The following is a 24,981-nucleotide window of genomic DNA, read 5'->3' as shown; positions in this document are numbered from 1 at the left end:
ACAATTAGAAAAATAAATACCAGTTGTTGCAATAGGATTTCAGTTTTAGGAATTTTCACAACTACTATTTTCTGATTGTAGATCACAGAAATTTAGGAACTAGACTCAAACACAACGCTCCTCCTTTATTAATGCACTGTTTACTAATTTGTTCCACCAAATATGCTGCTGAATATAGCATTTTTAGAGCGCTGATCTATGTGATATGCTGCTGTATTTACTAATTGTAACCACAGAAACCTGCTGAAAATACTCCAGGTAATGTACTGGTCACTGAATCTATTGTTTTCTGCCCCTTTTTTTAATGAATTGAAAACATCCCTAGATTAGACCTCCAAGGATTTCTCTTGCACAAGGGGCTGCATTCACAGTTAAGTACAAGTTGCACCAAAAAATCAACACTTTCTGAGAAGATTACTGGAAAAGGAACTTCATGAGCTGTCACCTTTGTAAACTAAAAAATGCTAGGACATAGAGCTGTAATGGAAATTAGGTCCCTTGGCATCCCAGCATGCACTCAATGCAAATCTCATATAGTCATAACCTTTCAAATAATAGGGAAATATCTGCTTCAGCTCCCTTGTAGCAACACTGCCCATGCTGGAGTCTGCCTACGAAGCAAACTTTATAAGGTCAGTGTTACACTGTTGATACGAGTTCTGAAAAGGTGGCACCATATTTCATTTGCTGGGATGCAATTCTTCAGATATGGAGATTCATGATAATGTGGAGCGGTTCACCCAATGTTCATAGTTGGAGGTAAATTCTCTGAGAAAATTTTCATGCTGGAGGTAATTCTTTCCTCATCAAAGTGAGTAACAGGTCCCATAGGAAAATATTGCCCTGTCTGTGCCAACAACCCTATAAGACAAAAGAAAGATAAGGGATTGAGCTTCGACGAGTTTGTGACCTTGGTGATTAATTGTGAGACTTTCTCTTGTCATTCTCCTTTATCTTACCTTTTCTAAAGTTGATGTTCTTTTGACATTCTCCTTTATCTTACATTATTTTTCATTTTACTTAAGTTTTTAACATTACCATTAATTGTTGTCGGATATTTGAGAGTGGTTCCAATCTCATCGAACTCCATATTGACAAAGTAGAGTTTCATGTTCCATTCATAATTCAGCAGACCACCAAGCTATGGGATTTTGCATGATGTAATCATATATGAGAGTTAATATAGACACAGGTCTTCATCTGAAATGTCATTTATGTGTATCATTCTTATTTTCTTGCAAGATAATATGCTATTTGAAAGAAAATTACATATCTATATTTTTTGTATTTTGTTATCTACGATGTTTCTTCAGGTACCTATTTTTCATGGGTCAGGTTTCCAGGCATTCCCATTTTGGAAACTTGTATACACTTCCATTTTTCCTGCAGGCTGCAGTTTTGCTAATAATCCTATAATGAATTTTGTTTCTAAAACATAGGACAATAAGAGCCATATAATTCTACCTGATTGTTTGACATAATATCCAAAGGATTTCAAAAGCGTACTGATCTCTGCTTTTCATAAAATTGTTTGCTAGGTATTGCAGCAGAGGACAGACCCACTAATTGTTTCCTGGAAGGGCGGCGCTGTAAGTATTCTCAACTTGCCATACAAGGAGAGTATTTCATATCCAAATATTGTACTGGAAATTTTTCTTAACCTTATTTACCTGCCACCTTCTGATGTGGAGCTTAGCCAATCTTGGATGTGTGGAATGGTGTACTTCGTAATTCTGTGCAATCATGTATGAATTTGGAAATGCATAGGCTACATCCCATACTAATAAAATTGTGAGAAGATTCTCTCTCTCACACACGCACTATATGTGTGCATGCACACGGCCACTTGCAGATGAGTTAGTATGATTTTCTTTTTTACTTTATCATTGATTGGCGGCAAGGGCTAGATGCCCCCATCCACCCTTTTAATTTCACTCACATTCGAATTGTCTCCAACGGTAGCCATTCTCAATACAAACCACAATTGGAACCCAGGAATTCTAATTCACCCCATGACATGAATAAGCATGTCATAGAAGTAGAAAAAATATTTAATGCAAGGATGTTGCCTCACCCGAAATCGAGAAGGTAAAATCTTAGAAATAAATCTGATGAAGGAACAAGAGAGAGCAGTGGCAGTTAACGAATGAATTTTGTAACTTTTCAAATTCTTGTGAATCATCATCTGCTACATCATAAAGAAAACACACACATACAAAATTGAAGGGAAAATTCGTTAGAAAAAATTATAGTTACATAATTGTGACATCATTAGACATGCTAAGCCTGAGACTGTCTCCTTTGATTCTGCCATCTATAGGTAACAATTCTTAAATCTATTCCCTTTTTATATGTTGCTAGATTGTAATGCAGGTCAGTGTATTGTATATAGTTTAGAAATCAGCTATTTAGTTGTTGTCATTCGAGAAATGTAATTCTAGGGCAGGCTAGTAAGATGAAGATCTATGTTGATCTTCAAATTGAAATTCTGTGACAAACATATATTATGAATATGTACGCATGACTAGTAAAAAGGGAAGTGCAGTTTTGAAGAGCGTATTCTCATGCGTGCTTCCCCTATGTATACTTATATATCAGAATGAAAGGAAATTACTTGGATCAACAACTTTCTAAGTTTTTAGATACATGTAGTCTAGGTTTTTTTCTCCAAGGAAAAATCATAACTTTCATTATATAAAATATTGAAAATTACATGCTGTAGATGCTGCAAAAGGAGCATATGTCAAAACTGGTGGCCATGCATGCCACTTGCTGTATAGAGTCTATGAAATGACTGTTACATAACTGTAACTGAAAATGAGATACATAATAAAATATACAATATCATAGTTCTGAGAATCAGAAAAAAACAAAAAGGAGATCCGTCTATGAGCTGTGTAGATTCAGGTAGCTGCTGCCACCTGTGGCTGATGATCAATGAAAGGCCTGTGAAAATACTGATAGAACTCCTGTCCTATCTGTTCCTGAATCATCCAAGAACCAATAGGTTGCTGCACTGTTTCCTTGGAAAGACTGTCGGAAATCTGGTTCCTTTCCCTGTAGATATGACAAGATATATAGTCAAACTGAGATTTTAAAGTAATAATTTCATCTAGCAAATTCCTGAGTGTGTGCACGTGACATTCTGACTGAAGGTTGAACCAATTAATGACAAGTTTAGAATCGCCAAAAATCTGTAGTTGCCGGCATCCTTTCTCAAGGGAAAATATAAGGAGAAGTCTGAGGCTATTTAGCTCTGAATAGTTATTTGTGCCTCCCTAAACCCATCTTCATCTTGAAATAATGATCTTCACTTAAATACAAAACTGCTCCTCTGCCACAGCCATCTTGCTGTGCCAAACCATCAAAATATGGCCAAGGAAAAGTCTTTTCAATGATTTCTGCAGAAATGTTCCCGTGTTGTTGTTTTTGTTCATCTTCCGGGAGCATGTTATATAAAGCTACTATGTGGGAACAGGTGTAAGTCCAGTTAGGGGCCTTATCTTGAAAAATGTGTTGGTTTCTTCCTATCCAAATACCCCAACATACCAACAGGGGAAGATTTCGAAGTTTTGTAGGATGGGCTCTATTCCACCATGATTCCCAAGCTACTTGTATAGTGTCTCCTTGCCACTTGATATTGATTGCCAAAGATTGATATATCTGATTCCATATTTGGATTGTTGTAGGACAATGCAGGAATAGATGATTGATTGATTCTACATTATTCAAGCATAATATACACCAGGATGGTCCCTGAAAGGATCTCTGTTGAAGATTGTCTCCTGTGGGAGCTTTATTACGCAATAAACACCACATAAAAAGATTTTCTTTTGCCGGGCCTTTTAATTTCCAAAGTTAACGCCACCCGTAGACAATATTGGCTGGTTCATGGTCATAAAAAATGAAGGAGTATCCTTCTTTTGGAGTATACCTGCCTTGCAGAGATATTGCCCAGATTAATTTGTCATCCTGCTCCTGTATTCTTACATAAGCCTCCGAGAGTGCATTTATGTAAATATCCCAATCCTGATGCCAATGAACAAGAATCCGGAGATCTTGTGCAGATTTCCATTTTTGACCAAAGATAGTAGAATTTTCTGGGTCTGCAATGTGATCTAAAGTCCTTATACTAGATACCTCCAAGAATTGTATAAGGTCAGGAGGAAGGACGTGTGCATTAGCACTTCCCGACCATGCATCCATGCCAATATGAACCTTCCCACCCGATCCTACTCTCCACGCCAAACCCGCTCTGATATATTCAAAGGAATTTAAGACAGATTGCCAAATCGTAGAGATATCCGACCTGTTCCATTTGGGCATTCTGATCCATTCCTCAATATGTTATGGACTAATGTATTTTCTGGTTACCACCTCTGACCATAAACTGTTTGAATTTAGGAGTTGCCACCCCATTTTAGTTGCAAGGGCTTTGGAAAAACATACAAGGTTCTTCATCCCCCAACCTCCCCATTTTTTGGGAATGGCAATGAGATCCCAGCTTACTCGAGCAAAAGGGTTGCCTTCCTTGCACCCTCTCCAGAGAAATCTACAACATATCTGTTGAATTCTATGTATGATTCCTTTTGGGATCCATGACAAAGACATCTAGTATATAGGGATGACCTCCAATGCCTATTTGATAAGAACCAACCGACCTGCCTTAGATAACCATTGATGATGGTAGACATTAATTCTGCTCTCAACCTTGGCTACTAACCACATCCAGTCCACAATTTTGTAGTTATTAGGTTTGAGCCAATATCCCAAATACTTGAGCCCATCTTCAAAGACCAAATGCCTATATGGAAATCTCTGTTTAGTGTAGACTAATTCTTACCGTGTACAACCCATAGCAGATAAAGTGGATTTTTCCTTATTAGTCTCCATCCCAGTAGCCTTATAGAATAATTTAAGAATAAGGTTGAAAACAGTGGAATCACTGATGGTCCCATTCAAAAAAATGAGGACATCATCTACAAAAAGTAGATGAGTCAAGATGATATTTGCTGCAATTTTCACACCTTTGAATCTCCCCTGGTTCCTTTCTTCAGAGATCAATCTTCTCAGACCCTCCATGACCAACAGGAACAACAATGACGATAAAGGGCATCCCTGCCTGAGGCCACGTTCAACATGGAAAAAATTTGATGCCGATCCATTGATGAGAATGCTGTATGAAATAGAGGTAATACAACACATTATCTAGTTAATGAATTCATGAGGAAAACCTAGATGAGTCAACAACATCTGGATGTACAACTAGTTGGTCCTATCATATGCTTTGGAGAGGTCAATTTTAAAGATCATTCCTTTCAAATTCTTAACTTTTAAGGAGTGAAGACATTCTTGTGCAATACCTATTGCTTTGTGAATCTGGCAATACCTATTGCTTTTTCCAAAAAGGTGAATTGCTTCTTTGATAAACACAGGGATAAAAGAGGCATAATGTGATTTGCAATGATCTTCACAATGATCTTATAGATGCAATTACACAAAGAAATAGGCCAGAAATCATTAAAGGTTCTAGGCTTATCAGATTTGGGAATTAAGGCTATGAATGTAGCATTGAATGCATCATACATTCTCCCACTCATCCGACAGTCCTCTATCACCCTAAGTAGATCTTGACCTATCAAATCAAAGAAAGCCATCCATTCAGACTTGGACTCTTATCCTTTTTAAACCATTTCAGCACTGCCTCTAGTTCCCCCATAGTCATTGGCTTATTCAAGTCTTCATTTACTTCCTCATTTACAAATCGTGGAAAGAGACTAGCTACCTTTATAATCTCTGCTAGGGATGCCTCTTGTGGAGCTTTAAACAAATTTCCAAAGTGATGAATACCTAGATTCACTAAGCTTCTGAAAGATTGCACCAAGGAACCCTCCTCATCCTCCAAGGACCATATAGTATTGAAAGCCTTTCGACCTCTTGCATGTTGTTGAAAAAAAATTGTATTTTCGTCTCCCACTTGGAGCCAAATAGCTCTACTCTTAAGTCTCCATGTTTCTTCCTTTTCTCTTAATATCTTGAGTTTCTCTGCTTCTAAGTTGCATGAAACGGGGAAACATGTACGAGTTTCCAAAACGGGCATGGGTACGAAACACGACCCCACAAATTTTGGAAACGGGGAAATGCGAATATATATATATATATATATATATATATATATAGAATTTAGGACGTTTAAGAAATGTTATGTGCAATCATAAAACATACATGATACATTATAATCTATTACATTTAAAGCTTAAACATTATGATTTAATTTACATCACATTTACTCATGAATGATCACATAATGAAAATAACAATATTAGAATATCCAAAAGCAACCTTTATTATATATCCAAAACTCAAAATCAACATTTATTATATATATGGGGCTACAAGTACAATAAAGACTATAAGGCTGCAAGAACTATAGAGGCAAAAGACTAATCCTCATCATCATAATCCTCATAAAAAATAGAAGCAGAAGCATGCTCAATAGTGGATGGTGGTGGTGAAGAAGATGATGGGCCAATTCCACTTCCAGGCTGGACATCAATATTCAAGGCAGCAAGAGAGAGATCCAAATCAAGACTTTCTGCATCCACATCCCATTCTTTAGAAGGGCCATTGTTGTATTTTGGATCCCTACGAGATGCAAGGCAAAGGTTGGAGTGCACATAAACAAGATCCTTTGCCTTCGGTGAGCCCAACCTATTGCGCTTCACAAAATGAGTAAAACCATAAGTGCTCCAATTCCTTTTTGCTGATGAAGAGCTTGCCACTTGTGAAGGGATACGAATGGCAAGGTTTTGCAATGTACACTTTTTGCTCCATGACAAATCCTCCACCTAACTAGATTCATGGTGCTTCTCACCTCCAAAGCTGATATATCTGCATAATCATCTATTCCTGCAACAAAACTGGAAAATTCTTCCTTTACCTCCTTGTGTAGATGAGCAGGAAACATTCTCATAAGGGCCTTTTTCACCCCATTAGCCACCTCTCTATCCTTATGGGGTGCCTTCCTCTTCCCATTGCTTTGAGAAATAAGCTCCTCATCATAAAATTTAGGCTTCAAGGCATGTGCTAAAGTGTGCAATGGAGTGTTGAAATTGTTCCACCTATCAACAATGATTTCCTTGACTAAACCAGCAAAATGATCATCAACAAACAAAAGTTTTGGAGACTCTTGCGAAATGATTTCCATAGTTTTCTGAACCATGGAATCAATGCCATCATATGCCTCTCCTAAGAAAGGTTGGTCAGTGTCAGCATTCCGAAGAAGCTCAAATGCAGGGGGTTGTGAACTTTAGCAAGAAAGTTATCTTGCTCCACCAATCCTCATCAAGGCACAATCTACACACCATATATCCCCGCTTTGAATCTGCTTGTCTCCACTCAATCGAAAGTTGACTCACCGCCATAGAAACTAATGCATGCTTAACCTCAACAAGGCGGCACAACAGTAGGAAGTTTGAGGCATATCTTGTGTCAACAACTTTTAAGAAGTCCAATTTGGGGTACTCCCGAAATATGGCCTGAGATTGGTGGTGGTTGGTGATGAATTTGACAATCTCCCTTGCTTCCCCTGTGATTTCCTTTATCCATGAAACTTTTTTGTCGATCTCCTCTAAGATCAGATTTAGATTATGGACAATGCATGATGTCCAAAAGATGTGGTCATACCTCCCCTCAATAATTAAACTTGCGCCTTTGCAAACTGGTGCATTATCCGTGATAAATTGCACCACCTTGTTAGGCCCTATTTGTTCAATAGCCTTTATAATAACATCAACAATGAATTGTGCATCTTTTACCTCTCCTGAGCAGTCTTCTGCCTTGATAAACATTGCTCCTTTGGGGGAAGTGGCAATGATATTTATCAATGGTCCGCACCTTGTATCTATCCATCCATATGAGACTATGGTAACCCCAGAGCTACTCGAGGAAGAACGAATTGGCGATAAAATACCCTCCACAAGCTCCTTCTCATTTTTGAGAAGATGAGTTCTGACTTTCTCATAGTTGGGGCTCTTGTACCCTTGAGGAGCTTTGTTAATTGCCCTTATCATATCTTGCCAGTAAGGAGAGAAAACAACATTGAATGGGATACCACATGCATAAATGCACCTAGCCACTCCGGAATCGGTTTCTCCTCTCGCTTGCATATTCACCAATTTAGAAATTCTGCTATCCTGAATTGAAGGGGATGCCCCTCTGGTATTTTTGGGTGCTGGTTGTTCATGTTGTTGAGTGGTATTGACTCTCCTCTCTCTTGCTTCAAATATAATCCTTGGCTCAATGTTAGATGGAGCTTGAGGAGTAGCTTGACTAAGCTCATCATGCCTTCTCTTAATAACGTCTGCCTCATCTTGCTCTCTTTGATATGCCCTCCTTGCCAATGAGTTTGCTGTTTTTGTGCAATGCACAACCCCCTGTCCTCCTCCATGCAAAAGATGTGCCCTCACTCTTGGGTAGGCACCCTTGTATGAATTATTGCAAAGATTACATCGCCATTCCCATGAGCCACCACCTCCACGTTTTTGAAGCTTCTGAACATGCCTCCAAAGAGGATATTATTCAGCCCTTGGGTTGGCCTTGGGGCTTGAACTTGCAACTGCACTTTGGTTGGAAGCTATTGCTACAAAAATAAATAAATAAAACAAATCTGTAAATAAAAAACGTTTTTCACATTTTTTGCAGCATAAACCCTAAAAAAATTGAAGAAATAGTAGAAAAAAAACTAAGAAAATGAATGTTTCTTACCCAAATTAATTTTCTATGGCTAAAGCTACCCCAAAATGCTAGAAAAGACCAGAGAAATATGGCTGTAGCTGAGCCAAATGCCAAGAATGCCGTAGCTGGAAATTCTGCATTCCAAATTTGCAGCTGAAATCTCTCTCTTGCTGCTGAAATCTCCTTTGCTCACTATTGAAAACGCCCTAGCTGAAATCACTGCTTTCTTCCTCTCTTCTCCTTTGCTAAAATCGTCAGTCTCCAAGAGAAACGACATGCTCAATTGTGTGATGAGAGAATGAGGCGAGGGTCACTTTTATAATTTGAGAGAGGCATCTAGAAGCAACTAGAAGTCACTTTAGTCGCTTAATAAAAAATTAGAAGACAAAATAATTTAAAAAAAAAAAAACTCAAGTTGCACGAGGAAACTCTGTCGTACGGCTCGTTTCCGGCCGTACTGGCCACGTTTCTGCCTCAAGAAACAACCAATACGGCCAGAAACAAGTTTTTGCGCCATATGGTACGAGTTTCCTCATTTCTGTTTCATTTCCCACCAGAAATGGACCCTTAACCCACGTTTCCTGCAACTTAGCTCTGCTTCTAGTTGCATCACATAAAACTTGGATTATGGAGATTCATGCCTTCTATTGTTAGGGTCTTCTAACCTAGCTAATTCAGATTCAATATTTCTGAGAGATTCTTCGCCCTTCTTTTTCTTTGCCTTAGCCCATTTTATCGTCCTTTGCTTAAGGCGTAAAAGGTTTCCAACCACGTGTTCTACCGATGACCTTTCTTGAATCTGCGAGCTATCCTGCCATATCTCTTTAACAATTCGATGAAAATCCTCATCCCTTAACCATGTCAAATTAAATTTGAAAGGCGCTCACGATTTTACCTGCTATTTCTAGAAATATAGGCGAATGGTTCGATATTCCTCCCGAACCAACCCATTGCCTAATCATTTCAATCTTATCCAATAGTGATTCCTTGATTAGGAATCGATCAAGACACCTTGCTAACATAACATCCCCAATTCTTCTATTTCTCCAGGTCGGTTGAATACGAGCTACTTCTATATCAATGAGTTTGTTATTCTCTAGGATCTGTTCAAAAAAGTCTGTGAGTGAATCCCCAAGATTCTGCGTGGCCCATAGAAAAATTTAAATCTCCCCCCAAAATTATGTTGTCAGCTTGCAAGAAAGAAGATCCCATAACTGCTTCCCAGAATGCAACACGATTGTGATAGGGGCCATATATATTAACAATCCTAATGTAAATCCCTAATTCTTCAGAAAATACATATGCAATTAACACGCTTTTCCTCCCCCAAATATTCATTAACTTCATCGATCTGTAGTTTATGCCTACAACAATGCCTCTAGATCTGCCTCGCACGCCTGAGGCATGGAAGTTCCATCCTAGATTCATCGTTTCTAAAAGCGCTGTAATTTGGGCACTGTCTCGAAGTGTCTCTTGTAGAAAGATCACATCCAATTTTTCCAACTCTAATAACCTCACGAGGGCTAGATTTTTTGCAGGGTTAGCCAACCCTCTGTAGTTAAAAGATAACCACTTCATCCGGAAACCATTTCTGAGTTGCCTCTTGCTCTAAGAACCCCATCAAGTGATAACTGTCTACCTTCCGCTACATCCATACTGGCCTTATGAATAGCTTTCGATATATAGGATTGCCTACCTCGAGAGGATTTGGGAATCTTCAGAGGAGATGAGATACCTAAGCCTTGACCAACAACTATGGGTTGTTTGGATAAAGATCTCAGGTTATATCTATGGCTTGTATTAGAATCGGAAGAGGTATCCTCCCTTGCGAGCATCGATACCTGGGAAACTACAGGGATGGTAGGAAAAGGAGCGAGACAACATACAGGAACTGAGACCGAGGGACAAGCAATTGAACTTAAATCACATAAAGATAAGACCACCCCAAAATTCTTTGCACGACAAGATGCAAACGAGAAGGACGATGGATTAAACTAAATATTAGGTTCCAAGGACGGGATAGGAAGATCAGTACCCGGAGAGGGACCGATTGCTGAAGCTTGAGCACGAGTAACCCTCAGAGATGTAGGTCGGGAGGAGGAAACTTGTTTCCCTTTATTCTTGTCCATCCCCTTTTGTTGACGAACCTAACTTTTTTGTGGCATTTGGGCCTGCTCCATTCCCATGTGTTCCTTCAATCTTGTCCAAAGATTCTACTACTGTCTTATCTTTTGCAAGCAGTGGACATTCTTTGTAGAGATTCCCAACTTCATGACACCTCCTACATCTAAACGAGACCCCCTCATAGTCCAATTTCTGCAATCTGGTAATTCCTTGCCATTGTAGCTTCAAACTTGCCACCAACCCTTCTCTGGTGTCTAGATGAACCAAAATACGTGCAAACGCCATCTTGCCCGATTCTACAAAAGATTTATCATAATCTAAAAAACCCCCAAATCATCCCCAATATGTCTGAAGACATCTTCAGTCTAGAATTGAAGAGGCAAACTTGGCATTCTTACCCAAATCGATCCCGCCCCCAGTTGTTCTCTCTCTGGATCGAAAAGAGGTGACCATATCTTCAGCATAACAAAGAGCATTTCAATATGCCAATATTTTGTTAATACCCATGATGCATGCTCAACCCTAATGAACCGCAAAGCAAACCATCCCTTAGTCATAGTTACCACGGACCACAGATGACAGTTCTTCCAAAATCTGACCCCAAACCTCCGTGACCCATTTCTTCAGACGCGCCGAAGTTAATTTCTCCCACAAACCCTCCCTACCAGAACACGATCCGCCGTGTCCATGACTTCATCCAATTTGATGCCTTCCCCTAGAACCAACAATCTCCCTCTTTCTCTAACTTTAGTGCTCTTTGATTTCTTTCTCACTTCTTTTGAGTACCCTCATCAACATTTCCAATGTCTTGCGAGGGGATGTCTACATAATTACTAACCCTAGCCTCCACCTGATGACAATCAGAATTACTAACAAGGATCTCGACAAAATATGTTATGCTCTTGACCTGCGAGAAATTCCAGAATACCAAATATGTGAAGAAATACAACCTAGAACACAGAATGAAATGAGAAAAACAACAAGTAGTTTATTATTCAGAGATGAAAGCAATGTTCACTTGCCTCTTCAAGGGGGCAACCTCCAACAAAGCATGTTGATTTGGGATAGCATTAGATGTGCTCTAGCCACAAAATTTGGTGGAGAGGTTGGAGCACATTAGATCTCCAATACCTAGAAAGGGTTTGGGTAGATTCTAAACATATCAGGAGATATTAAAATAAGTAATATTTTTAATGGAGTCCCTAAGTCTAAACTTAGGGAAAATAAATATTAATGTGTATTAATATGAATCTGTGTTAGAATGGTCCAAAAGACATGGATCAAGCCAGATCAAATCTTAGCCATTGATTAGGGACTTAATCTCGACCGTTGAGATGTCAACAGAAAAAGTATAAGAGGAGGCTTGAGGGGCACTTGGAGAACACACTAAGGCATACTAGTCAGTTCAATTTCTGGAGCGGGGTTTGTTGAGAAATTGAACCAGTGGTCTAGAGAGCAGTTAGGAAGAAGCAAGTACGGAACAGAGAGACGGGAGATCAACGTAGAAGAGGCAGACATAGAGCCAGAGGAGGCCACACAGAGGCAACAAAGATTGCGCAAAGCCAGAAGGGCCTGCGTCATCCATGTAAAGGCTGCAGGAGTGACGCAAAAGCCCAGAGAGGCTGCACAGAGCCTCAGTAGGCTGACGCAGAGGGTGTCAGGTTGATGCAGAGGTTTTCAGGCTGTAGCAGAGGTCAGTAGGGTGTACGCTGGGTTTAGAAAAGTGCTGGAAGTTTGTCTATCTATGGGTAAGCCAATTTGTCACCCTATTGTGCAAGAAAATTGCTGAATAACAAAATTCTCCCTTGCTGCACTGTTTTTCCCACTTTGGGTTTTTCCAGGGACATTAGTCCAAAATAACTGTGTCAATGTGTGTATATGTTTGTTTTTGTATTACGGTGTGATATCTGCAGCAATATTTATTTTAATGTTTGTTGAAGTAATTTCATGAATAACTTATGATGAAACAAGTAGGAAAAATAAATCAGTTGTTGTAGCGATAGAATTTTCACATGGTATCAGAGCAAGTAATTAGAGACAGAAAGGGAAAATCAGTTATGGGTCAAGACCACGATGCAAAGGCATCCACCTCAGGGGACTCACACAAATTTTCAGAAGATTGCACAAGAGAGAGAGAGATTTCAATTTCTCTATGTTGGCTTCCAGTTGGAAGAAGTGGCGTGCATGACTAGTGCTGCATCATCAGAAGTATGGTATATAGACAGTGGATCCTCGTGGCATATGACGAGAATCAGGGAGTGTTTCTGAGAATATCGAGAAGAGAAGATGAACTTTCAGATCACCATGGGGAACAAAGCAAAATGTACTCTAGTAGGAAAGGGTACCATAGTTTTTCAGACAGAATTGGGAGAGCGGTTCCATGCCACAATTGTGCTGCATGTGCTAGGATTGGGGATGAACTTACTCTCCGTGTCACAACTACAAGGCAAGGGCTATGATGTCTACTTCATCAAGGAAAAGGTATACGTCAAACACCTGAGCTGGAAAAAGAAAGTACAGATCGGGATCAAAAGTAATCGGTTGTACAGATTACAACTAGAATCTCCAATGGCACTAATAGGCAGTCATGGGGACAAAGACTTGAACGAACTATGGCATAGAAGGATGGGTCACTTACACCATGAAGCTCTGAGAATTCTCAGGAGCACTGTAACAGGAGTTCTGGATCCGAGTACAGAACGAGATGATGTATGCAAGGGATGCGCTCTAGGAAAGTATGCCGAGGCGACATTTCCTAGGAGCAACCACAGGGCCAAGAGTGTACTAAGATTGATACACTCAGATATCTGCGGACCTATGTCCGTCAAAGCACTCAGCGGTGTCGAGTATTTCCTTACCTTCATTGATGACTACTCGAGGAAAACTTGGATCTATTTTCTGAAAACCAAGGATGAGGTTTTATGTTGATTCAAGGAGTTCAAGGCTCTAGTGGAGAATCTGACAGGTAAGAAAATAGAAGTCTTGTGCTCAGATAATGGTGGAGAATATGTCGATAAGGACTTCACTGATTATTGTGCTAAGGAGGGCATCAGAAGAGAGTGGACAACTCCCTACAATCCAGACCAGAATGGGGTGGCAGAAAGGAAAAACATGACCATTGTAGAAGCATCTAGGGCTATGCTGTATGATCAGGATATGCCAAAATTCCGGTGGGCAGAAGCATGCAACACAACTGTCTACGTTCAGAACAAGACTCCTCATCGGGCATTGGGCAAGATTACTCTAGAGAAAGTATTCACTGGGAAGACACCTGAAGTCAATCATTTCAGAATATTTGGGAGTTTGGCATATTGTCGCATACTCGAAGAAAAGAGGAAGAAGTTGGATCAGACTGCAGAAAAGGGGTATCTGGCAGGATATAGCGAGAACACTAAGGCATACAGGATCTATCTTCCAGAGAGCAGGAAGGTAGTAGTACGATGAGATATAAAGTTCATGGAGGACAGAGCTTTTAGAAGATCTCACGAAATGCCTTCCAAGGAGCAGTCTAAAGAGGATCTGTTAGTCATGCCTCTTCAACCAACGGAAGTGAAGAATCCTTCCTTAGATCAGGAAGATTCTCAGGATGAGAAAGAGGAGTGAACAAAAGCACCTGTTGGTAGCGGAAGAACCAGCAGGGAGCTTCTTCAGATTCTGCGTGATGCAAAAAAATTCATGAGAGAGCCAAGGAATAGTAAAAGGGAGCGAAAACCGCCAGACAGGTATCAGGTGTTAGTAGCTTAGGATGGAGAGCCTGCCAGCTTCAAGGAGGCAACTCAACTTTAGGTCTGGCTAGATGTGATGGTGGAGTATAACTCCATAATGGTAAATGGTGTCTAGGAGGTGGTGTCAAGGCCTCAAGACAGATCTGTGGTAGGTTCAAGAGGGATCTACAAGATCAAATATGCTGCGGACGACAGTGTTGAAATACAGGGCCAGGTTTGTGGCTAAGGGGTATGCTCAAAAGGAATGGATTGACTATGAGGAAACCTTCGCCTTGGTAGCTAGGTATACATCTATTAGGACCTTGATATCTCTTGCAGCCCAGATGGGATGGGAGATCCATCATATGGATGTAAAGACGGAATTTCTGAATGGGGTAATAGAAGAAGAAGTATACATTGAACAACCAAAGGGCTTTGAAACTCATGAGAAGAAGTCTCATGTATGCAGACTGAAGAAAGCCTTGTATGGGCTAAAGTAGGCACCAAGAGCGTGGTATGGTCGAATAGATGGCTACTTGCAGAAGATGGGGTTTGTCAAGAGTGACACGGATCTGAATCTCTACTATCTGGTTGTAGAGAGCGAGCTACTTATCTTAGTATTATATGTGGATGATCTCTTCTTGACCAGATCATCCAGACCCATTAAGGACTGCAAGAAAAATCTAGCCACAAAGTTCGATATGAAGGATCTAGGACGAATGCGCTATTTCCTAGGGAAGTTTGGCAGCAAAAAGGAGAAATCTTCCTTGGGCAAAGAAGGTATGCTAGAAAAATCCTGAAAAGGTTCGGGATGGGAGACTGTAGACCTATGGCTACGCCAATGATCACCAATTGGAAGAAGATTGATGCATCAGAAGACAAGGATGTCGCTCCCACCCTATAACGACAACTCATAGGGTCCCGATGTATCTTGTCAATACTAGGCTAGATATTTGCTATGCTGTCAACACCCTCAGACAGTTCATGGTTGAACCAAAAAGGGCTCATTGGGCAGCAGCGAAGCACGTTCTTAGGTATTTATAGGGAACAATTGATTATGGGCTCTTGTACAACAAGGGGAAGGATATCAGGTTGAGTGGATTTACTAATGCAGATTGGGCAGGAAGTTCAGTGGATCGGAAAAGTACGTCTGGGTATTGTTTCAACATTGGATCAGGAATAACCTCCTGGTGCAGTAGGAAACAGAAGTCCGTAGCTCTGACTCGTCTGAGGCAGAATATATGGTAGCAAGCACAACTTTCTGTGAGGCCATCTGGCTTAGAAAACTGGTGGTAAACCTATTCAGAAGAAATATGGAGACGACTAGGATCATGTGTGGTAATCATAGATGCATCAAATTCTCTGAGAATCCGGTATTTCATGATAGGTCAAAGCATATTGATATCCGGTGTCACCTTGTTAGAGATTGTGTCCAACGAGGAGCTGTACAATTGAGCTACACTCCTACAGGGGAACAAGTGGCAAATATCCTCATCAAGGCCCTTGGAAAGTCAAAATTTGACTACTTCAGGGAAAAGATGGGGATGGTAAAGAACCCCTTTCAGAAGTAGTGTGTTAGCAGCACGAGTGAAGAGGGAGTTGCAGTGTTGGGAGAAAGGACCAACAACAACATAGATGTAGAGGAAGTTGCAGTGCAGATGCACTGTTGGGAGAAAGGACCAACAACAACACAGATGTAAAGCAATGTTACCAAACTCGGAATCGGCAATAAATCGGCGAGGCAAAAGAGTGAAGAGTTTTAATCGGATCGGGAAAAAATCGGCAAAAAATCGTTGAATTCATTAAATAAAAATATGCACATATATTGAAATGAAAAAAATAAATAAATAAATTTCATTAATATTCAGTAAAGGCATGTCCAAAAAATGCATAATATCAATAGATGTCCAAAATATCATGAATGAATAAGTATCTCATACCCGTCATAAAAAATACATTGGAAATAATTGATTTTTAATAAGTGATATCTTAACCTCCTGAACTCTAATTATGATGTTTTTTTAGTGAAAGCGGGTGATATTTCATGAGAATTCAATACAATAATAATACACAAAAAAAGAGCAATTTACCACATATTTGAAAATATAATTACATACAAAATATCCAAAAATAATAATTAAAACTCCAAACATACCCAATTCTGGTTGTTTCGTTTTTTGTGTGCATACCTAAAACGGATATATCTACCACCGAATTATAAAAAAATCCATACAGCCAATACCGGTTTTAATCGTCCTTTTTTCACACCATACATATATATGTGTAAAAGTGCACGCACACCTAAAACAGATATATTTACCCCCGAACTATTAAAAATCCAAATATAACCGGTTCCAAAATAGATCACCGATTCTCTGCAATATTCATGTCCATTTTTTTTGGTTCGAAGGTCGCGTATTATTAATAAACAGGAATTTCAGATATATGCTCGTAACCGGCCTGCTTCAACTGCCGCTTGGCCTCGCCTACATTCACCACCTATCAGACCCCTTCAACAAACCCTTGGGATAATATTTACAGATTTCGGGGAGAACAAACTGAAACTTACCGACGGCATGAAATGGGGTGGGAGAAGCGTTTAAGAAATCAATGAATTCCGCAGCCATGGGATGAACCTCGACTTTGGCCTGCATTGCCATTGATGAAATGACCTGACCCAAGCGAAAACCCTAAACCCGGTGTATGGAATCATGAATGGCTCTGCGGCGTCGGCTCTGCGGTGTATGCAGTAGCTCTGCGGCGTCGGCGGTGGACCGATAAACCCAAGCGAAAGCCCTAAACCCAAAACTGGCGGGACTCGACAAAATCGAGAAAATCGGAAAAAATCGGCAGAGTTTCGGATCGGATCGTTTCACGGGCGATCAGATTGGGAATCGCGAGTACTCGCGAGTACTCGCCGATTCCTGTTACACTGATGTAAAGGGAGCTGTCGTACAGATGCAACAATGGCAGTAGCAGAGTCATGGGTAGCAGTACAAGAGGCATCAGTTCAGAGGATGTTGGACATGAAGGCCTAGCATCATCACAAGTACCGATGTTGGATGATCAAAGTAATACTTAGTGAGGAGTATTGCTAGAGCACAGTCGTCCCTAAGAGGGAGTGTTGATTTGGGGTAGCATCAGATGTGCTCTAGCCACGAAATTTGGTGGAGATATTGGGACACATAAGATTTCCAATACCCAGAAAGGGTTTGGGCAGATTCTAAACAGATCAGAAGATATTGTGATAATTAATATTTTTAATGGAGTCCCTAAGTCTAAACTTAGGAAAAGTAAAATATTAATGTGTATTAATATGAATCTGTGTTAGAATGGTCCAAAAGACATGGATCAAACTAGATCTAATCTTAAATGTTGATTAGGGACTTAATCTTGGCCGTTGAGATTTCAACATAAAAGGTATAAGAGGAGGCTTGAGGGGCACTTGGAGAACACACTAAGGGAGACCAGTCAGTTCAATTTCTGGAGCGGTGTTTTCTGAGAAATTGAACTAGTGGTCTAGAAAGCAGTCAGGAGGCAGCAAGTATGGAATAGAGAGACGAAAGATCAGCACAGAGGAGGCAGGCGCAGAGCTAGAAAAGCCATGCAAAGGCAGCAGAGACTATGCAGAGCCAGAGGGGCCTGCGTCATCCACACAGAGGCTGCAGGAGTGATGCAGAAGCCCAGAGAGGCTGCACAGAGCTTCAGTAGGCTGACGCAGAGGGTTTCAGGTTGACGCAGAGGGTTTCAAGCTGTAGCAGAGGCCAATAGGGCCTACGATTGGTTTAGAAAAGTGTTGGAAGTTTGTCTATCTGTGGGTAAGCCAGTTTGGCACCCTGTTGTACAAGAAAATTGCTAAATAATAAAATCCTCACTTGCTGCACCGGTTCTCCCACATTGGGTTTTTCCGAGGACATTAGTCCAAAATGTCTGTGTCAATGTGTGTATATGTTTGTTTCTGTATTACAGTGTGATATCTGCAACAATATTTATTTTAATGTTTGTTGAAGTAATTTCATGAATAACTTATGATGAAATAAGTAGGAAAAATAAATCAGTTGCTGCAGTGATAGAATTTGCACAAAGCAGATCTCAATTACAAAATAAGACTCGATATTTCTCAATGGGGAGTCTCTATCCTTTATATAGGATTCGTACATACAATACCATGGGTCATTACCATGGTTCTCTCAATACCATCTATCTAATACCATGGTCCGTTTGCAACTAACTGTGGTCCCTTCCTTAAATGCGGGTTAACCACTTGCAATTATTAATACGGGCTTTATTGACTCTTTAACTAATTATAACTATGACTCGACCCTATTACATAAATAAAGGGGTTAGGGTTGGAACCTAGCATGCTCTCCCCCATAAAAAGCAACCTTGTACTCAAGGCTGAAGCTGCGGAAACTGTTGAAGAATAGTGGCTGGTTCCCAGGTCGCATCTTCTGGAGAGGTGTCTTTCCACTTGACGAGGACTTCCTTGATCGTGCGACCGTGCAGATGTCATTCTCGTGTATCGAGGACCTGTTCAGGTTGGAGCCAGAGTGAACCTTCTTCATCCAATTCATGTAGACTGGTTTGAATTTTGCAATTGTTCCCCACCACTTTCTTGAGGCATGATACATGGAAGACTGGATGGGTTTTTGAAGTTGGTGGCAAGGCCAACTTGTAGGCTACTGCTCCAATGCGCTGAAGTATTTGATAAGGTCCGTAGAATTTTGGAGCTAATTTTTGGCATCCCTTTTCTTTGAGCGATGTTTGCTTATATGGTTGTAGCTACAGGAATCCCTGATCCCCTTCTTGAAATGCGCACTCTGAACGATGTTGGTCAGCCTGTTGCTTCATTTGATTCTGAACGTGATGGAGATTATCTTTGAGACAGGCTAGCATGGCCCCACTGTTGTGTAGGAGTTGATCCACTGCTTGCACCTTAGAGCATCCAGAGATATAAGAAATAGGTAAAGGTGGGAGTTGGCCATACACTGCTTCATATGGAGTCATCTTGGTGGCTGCATGATAGTTAGTATTATACCACCATTCAGCTAAAGGTAGCCACTGTACCCATTGATGTTGCTTTTCTGAAGTGAAGCACCTTAGGTATGTCTCCAAACATTTGTTGACTGCTTCAGTTTGACCATCAGTTTGGGGATGATGGGAAGTCCTGATTTGAATTTCAGTGTCTTGTAGCTGGAAAAGTTCTTACCAAAATTTACTGGTGAAAGTCAGGTCATGATCAAACACAATGGAAGTGGGCATGCCATGCAGTTTGAAGATTTGGTCCATGAAACCTTGAGCCACCAAAGTGGGGGTAAATGGGTGGGGTAGAGCGCAAAAAGAGCATATTTAGAAAGTCTGTCGACAACCACCATGATGACTGATTTGTTGCCTGAGTTCGGAAGACTAGTAATGAAATCCATTGAAACATCCGTCCAGACTAAGGCAGGGATTGGCAATGGTTGTAAGGTGCCTGGTGACTTGACTGTTTCTCCTTTGTGGCGTTGACACACATCACATTCATCTACAAAAGTAAGAATGTCAGTTTTCATGCCTATCCAAAAGAAAGAACGACGAGTGCAAGCATAAGTCTTTTGAAAGGCAGCATGGCCTGCAGTGGGAGATGAGTGCAACTTTTCCAAAATGCGCGTTTTGAGGGTGGATGTCGGCGATATAACTACTCTATCTTTGTAGCGAAGAATCTCATCCTTCCAAGAGTAACCCACTGAGGAATTAGGATCTGCTTTCAATTTATTAATGAGTTGGGAGAGAGGGGTGTGAAAACCATTCCTTGCAAGCTTCTTCAGTCTAATCTGGTATGGGAAGAGAGATTGATAGCATGGTGCTTTCATTCTCAAATTGGCATGATAAAGCATCCGCTACTACATTGTCACGCCCTTTCTTGTAAATTATCTCATAATCATATCCCAACATTTTGGCCAGCCATTTATTTTGCTAGGGCGAGGAAAGATGTTGCTCCAAAAAATATTTGAGGCTTTGATGGTCTGTGCGGATTTGGAAACACTGCCCCAATAAGTATGGTCACCAGGTATCTACTGCATGTAAGATGGCCGTCATCTCCTTCTCATAGATAGATCACCCCAGATGTTTCTCACTCAGTTGTTGGCTGGTGAAAGCCAAGGGTCGACCTTCTTGCATTAAGACAACAACAATACCTGTACCTGAAGCATCACATTCAAACACAAAAGATTTGGTGAAGTTGGGTAGTGCCAATACGAGAGTTGAACACATGGCTTGTCTAAGAGCCATAAATGCTTTTTGTGCCGCATTAGTCCAGAGGAATGAATTTTTCTTGAGAAGGTTAGTGAGGGGTCTAGCAATGTGACCATAATTGCAGACAAATTTGTGATAGTAGTCGATGAGACCCAAGAATCCCCTCAAACTCTTCAAGGTTTTTGGTTGGGGCCAATCTTGCATTGCCTGTATCTTTTTGGGATCCACCCAGACACCTTCACGACCCACAATGTGGCCCAAATACTTGACTTCTTCCATGCCAAAAGAGCACTTGGACAATTTGACAAATAATTTGTGATTCTGGAGCAGTTGCAAGAGCAGGTCTACATGCTAAAGATGTTTTTCCCAGGTTAGGCTGTAGATGAGAATGTCATCAAAGAAAACGAGGACAAAATTTTTGAGATATGGTTTCAACAGGTGATTCATGAGGCTTTGAAAAGTGGATGGGGCATTATAGAGACCAAATGGCATGACCAAGAATTCATAATGGCCTTCATGAGTTCGGAAAGAAGTCTTGGGAATGTCTACTTCTTTCATGTGTATTTGGTGATAGCCAGAGCGAAGATCTAGCTTCATAAAGAATTGAGCACCATTTTGTTCATCAAGTAGATCATCAACAACTGGGATAGGGAATTTGTCTTTGAAAGTGAGCTTGTTGAGGGCCCTGGAGTTTGGACACATGCACCATTCCCCATCTTTCTTGAGCACCATGACCACTGGCGATGAATAAGGACTGATGCTAGGACAAATAACATCGGCTTCAAGGAGTTTCTTGATGATTTTTTTTCATTCTTTGAGCGAAAGGATATCGATATGGGCGCACATTTGGCGGTTGTGCCCCTGGGACCAAAGTGATGCCATGATCATGTTCCCCTGTAGAGGGTGGAAGCTCTTTAGGTTTGTCAAATACCTGCTGGTGGCGGTTTAAGACCTGTTGCATCTCAGGATGAATATGAAGAGTAGTGGGTTCGATGGTCTGGATGGCATTAAACTGGACGATAACTCCATGATGGCCCTTTTTCAACAACTTTTCCATTCGATGCGAGCTGATGATAGGAGCACTTGCCTAGAGTCCACGGAGGGTATGCATGTGGTCATTATGCTTAAAACTCATATATAACTCCTTGAAATCCATTGTGATTGGGCCTAGTGTGTGAAGCCATTCAACACCCAAGACAATGTCACAACCACCCATGTTAATTGCAAACATGTGGGTCTTTAGGTAGTAGTCTCCCATCTGAAGTTTGATATTTTCGCAGCGGCCTTCACCTTTCATTGTCTCCCCATCAGCAATCTGGACCTGGAAATTAGAGACTGCCCTGACAAAACAATGAACAAATTCGGCAACTCACTGATGGATAAAGTTATGAATGCTGCTACTATCAATCAATACTATTCTTGGGTGATGTTTAATAAAGGCTCTAATTTTGAGAGTTTGGGGGTAGAAATGCCCGCCAAAGCATGTAGCGTGATAACTGGTTCCTCTGGCATAGCTGGGAGCGCATTGTCTTGCTGGGTGTCCTCAACTTCGTCCTCTGGTCCCTCAAGGGGTGGGGCTTCCTTAGATGAGCTGGGATCCATAGCATCAATTTGAAAGAATTCGGGTTCCTTGCATTTATACCCCCGGGAGTATTTGTCATCATAGTAGTAGCACAATCCTTGTTTTCTTCTTTCAGCCATTTCTATTGGAGATACCTTTTGAACCTTAAGTGTTTGGGTACGACTTCGAGCCTGGGTGGGGCATCCTTGGCTATGAAATTTGGACGAGGTGACTGGGCAGCTAAAGCATGTTCCACTTCAATAGCCTTTGTGCAAGTGTCCATCCATGTAGGTGGGTGGTGCATCCGAACATGGGCTTGGATGGCTTCTTTGAGACCACTTATAAAACATTCCAAGTAGAATTCATCTCCTAGACCTTCTCTGCGGATGGCCAATGTCTCAAAGGCTGCAATGTAGTCTTTTACTGTCCCTGTCTGTCGGAGCTTAGTAAGGCGATCCAAAAAATTAGACTCTCTTTCAAAGCAGTCACAAAGAGATTTTGAGACACACCTGCCAAGTTATGTTCTCGGGATAGCATTTCTGATGCCACTGCCACCATTGCCATCTCTCTTGGTCTAAGTAAAGGGCTCCCTCACATGGTTTAGTTTGATCATCTTAGATATCATTTAGAATCTAAGTCACCTGACACGGGGATTCAGGATTCGTAGTGTCGGATTCAGACATGTTGACCCCCCGGAACAGGACACATAGGATTTGTTATATATATATATATATATATATATATATAAAAAATTAGATATTTCTTACACAAATTTTAATTAATGATACAAATTTATTGATTTCAAACATAGATCTTGATCTATAGCATGCATAGTACATACAAAATTCAAATACATGTCAGTGGTCACATAAATCATGATTCATAATTCATAAATGAAGGACAACTTACAACTACAAGATAGTAAGATAAACACACTGACAACTGTAGTTTTCTCATGAAGTCATCAAATCAAAATGTGTTACGTAGGTAGTGTTGGTGCAGTGCCAATGGAAAATAGAAATAGAAAATATAAAACAACTACAAGTATACAAGCCTCAAGGCATCTATCCTCATCATCAGCATCAATGTCCTCATCATCATGGTCCCCACTGCTCTCCTCTGCATCCTCCTCCTCCCCTGTATCCAAAGTCGCCTCTGCATCTGCTGGTGTGGAGGATGACCCCTCTAAAATATCACTGTCATCAAATCTAACAGGTTCTAGCACTGGATCATTGAGATCCATGTTGGCCAATGCCAACTCAACACTGTTGTCCAGACCCATATCATCAGGAAAGATATTCCACATCTTTGTCTTTCCCCTCAACCACTCTTCCCTCTGCCTGTAAATAAGACGAAGGTTGGTGTGCACATACACCATTGTCTCTGCCCTGGGCTGCTCAAGCCTGCTCTTCTTCACACTATACAAATTCCCATATGTGCTCCAATTCCTCTCGCAATAAGAGGATGAAGTCACCTGAGAGAGGAGCCTCATGACTAACTGCTGAAGAGGAGGGCTTGTTACCCCATGATTTGCCCACCAAGAATAGGGCTTCTTAGCCCCCCTGTCTCTAATCACATCATAACCTCCAAATCGACCACTACCAGTTGAAATTTCTGCAAAGGAATCCTCCACCTCATCAAGCAATGCACTATCCTGAAAAATATTCTTGAATGCCTCTTTCCTCCCCTGTGAGATTTCACCATCCATGTGAGGAGGGCATCTGTGGGAAGGTCCACCATTCAGCCACTCATGGTTGTAGTATTTGGGGTTCAATGAGTGAGCCAAACATTGTAAAGGTGTACAATTCTTGTCCCATCTGCAGACAAGAATATCATGTATGGTATCACAGAAGGCCTCTGGTGATGTCTCATACTCGGGGCACTCACTTTGTAGAATAATGCTCCTCACAGACTCAATCATGGAATCCCATCCCTCATATACCTCTCCTAGGATGGGTTTGTTTGTATCTGCAAATCGAAGCAAAGAAATGATAGGGTCCATGATCTGAATAATTAGATCTACCCTCTCCCAACAAGCGTCATCTAGCACTGTGTCCTTCACTCTTTTAGAGGCTACCTGATCTGTCTCTCTCCAAAAAGACCAAAACTCAGAAATAACCATGGACCCAAGAGCGGTCTTGACCTCCCTCAACCTCTTCAACATCATGAATGAAGAGGCAAACCATGTATCGACAATCTTCAACAATGATAGATTGGTGTACTCCTTGTAGATAGTGAGGGCATTTGTATGATTTTGCACAAAGTTACGGATATGTCGTGCATCCTCAATAATGTTACCAATCCAAAGCACATCAGAAGCAATGGATTTCAGTGCTAAGTTCAGTGAATGGACAGTGCAAGGTGTCCAAAACACTTGTGGATATTTAGCTTCCACAATCACGCCAGTAGCCTTGCAAACAAGTGCATTATCTGTAATGATTTTCACACAAGAATTAACACCTACATCTTCAATAACTTTAATAAATAGCTCACCAATAAATTGTGCATGCTTGTAATCTCTAAGTGTATCCACTGCTTTCATGAAAACTGGACCATTCAAGGATGACACCATGAAGTTGATGATTGGGTGTCGTGCTGGATCTGTCCATCCATCAGAAACAA

General features: G+C 40.9%; 1 protein-coding gene across 2 annotated transcripts in view; it reads left to right on the top strand.

The window, feature by feature from the left end:
- The window catches only part of ARP9 (actin-related protein 9), a 312,878-nt gene that overhangs the window by 283,189 nt on the left and 4,708 nt on the right, over positions 1 to 24,981 (top strand). For both annotated transcript variants that reach the window (XM_089438961.1, XM_089438960.1), the window contains one exon: positions 1,539 to 1,589. In XM_089438961.1, coding sequence (XP_089295087.1) covers positions 1,539 to 1,589 — 51 coding nt within the window. The remainder of the gene's footprint in view (positions 1 to 1,538; positions 1,590 to 24,981) is intronic.

This window comes from Pinus tabuliformis, chromosome 9 (assembly GCF_031772625.1).
Source record: "Pinus tabuliformis cultivar Carrire ecotype Pingquan chromosome 9, CPIR1, whole genome shotgun sequence".
In the NCBI taxonomy this organism is placed as follows: domain Eukaryota; kingdom Viridiplantae; phylum Streptophyta; class Pinopsida; order Pinales; family Pinaceae; genus Pinus; species Pinus tabuliformis.
Note: the sequence above shows the minus strand (reverse complement) of the source record. Positions and strands in the feature narration are given on the sequence as shown.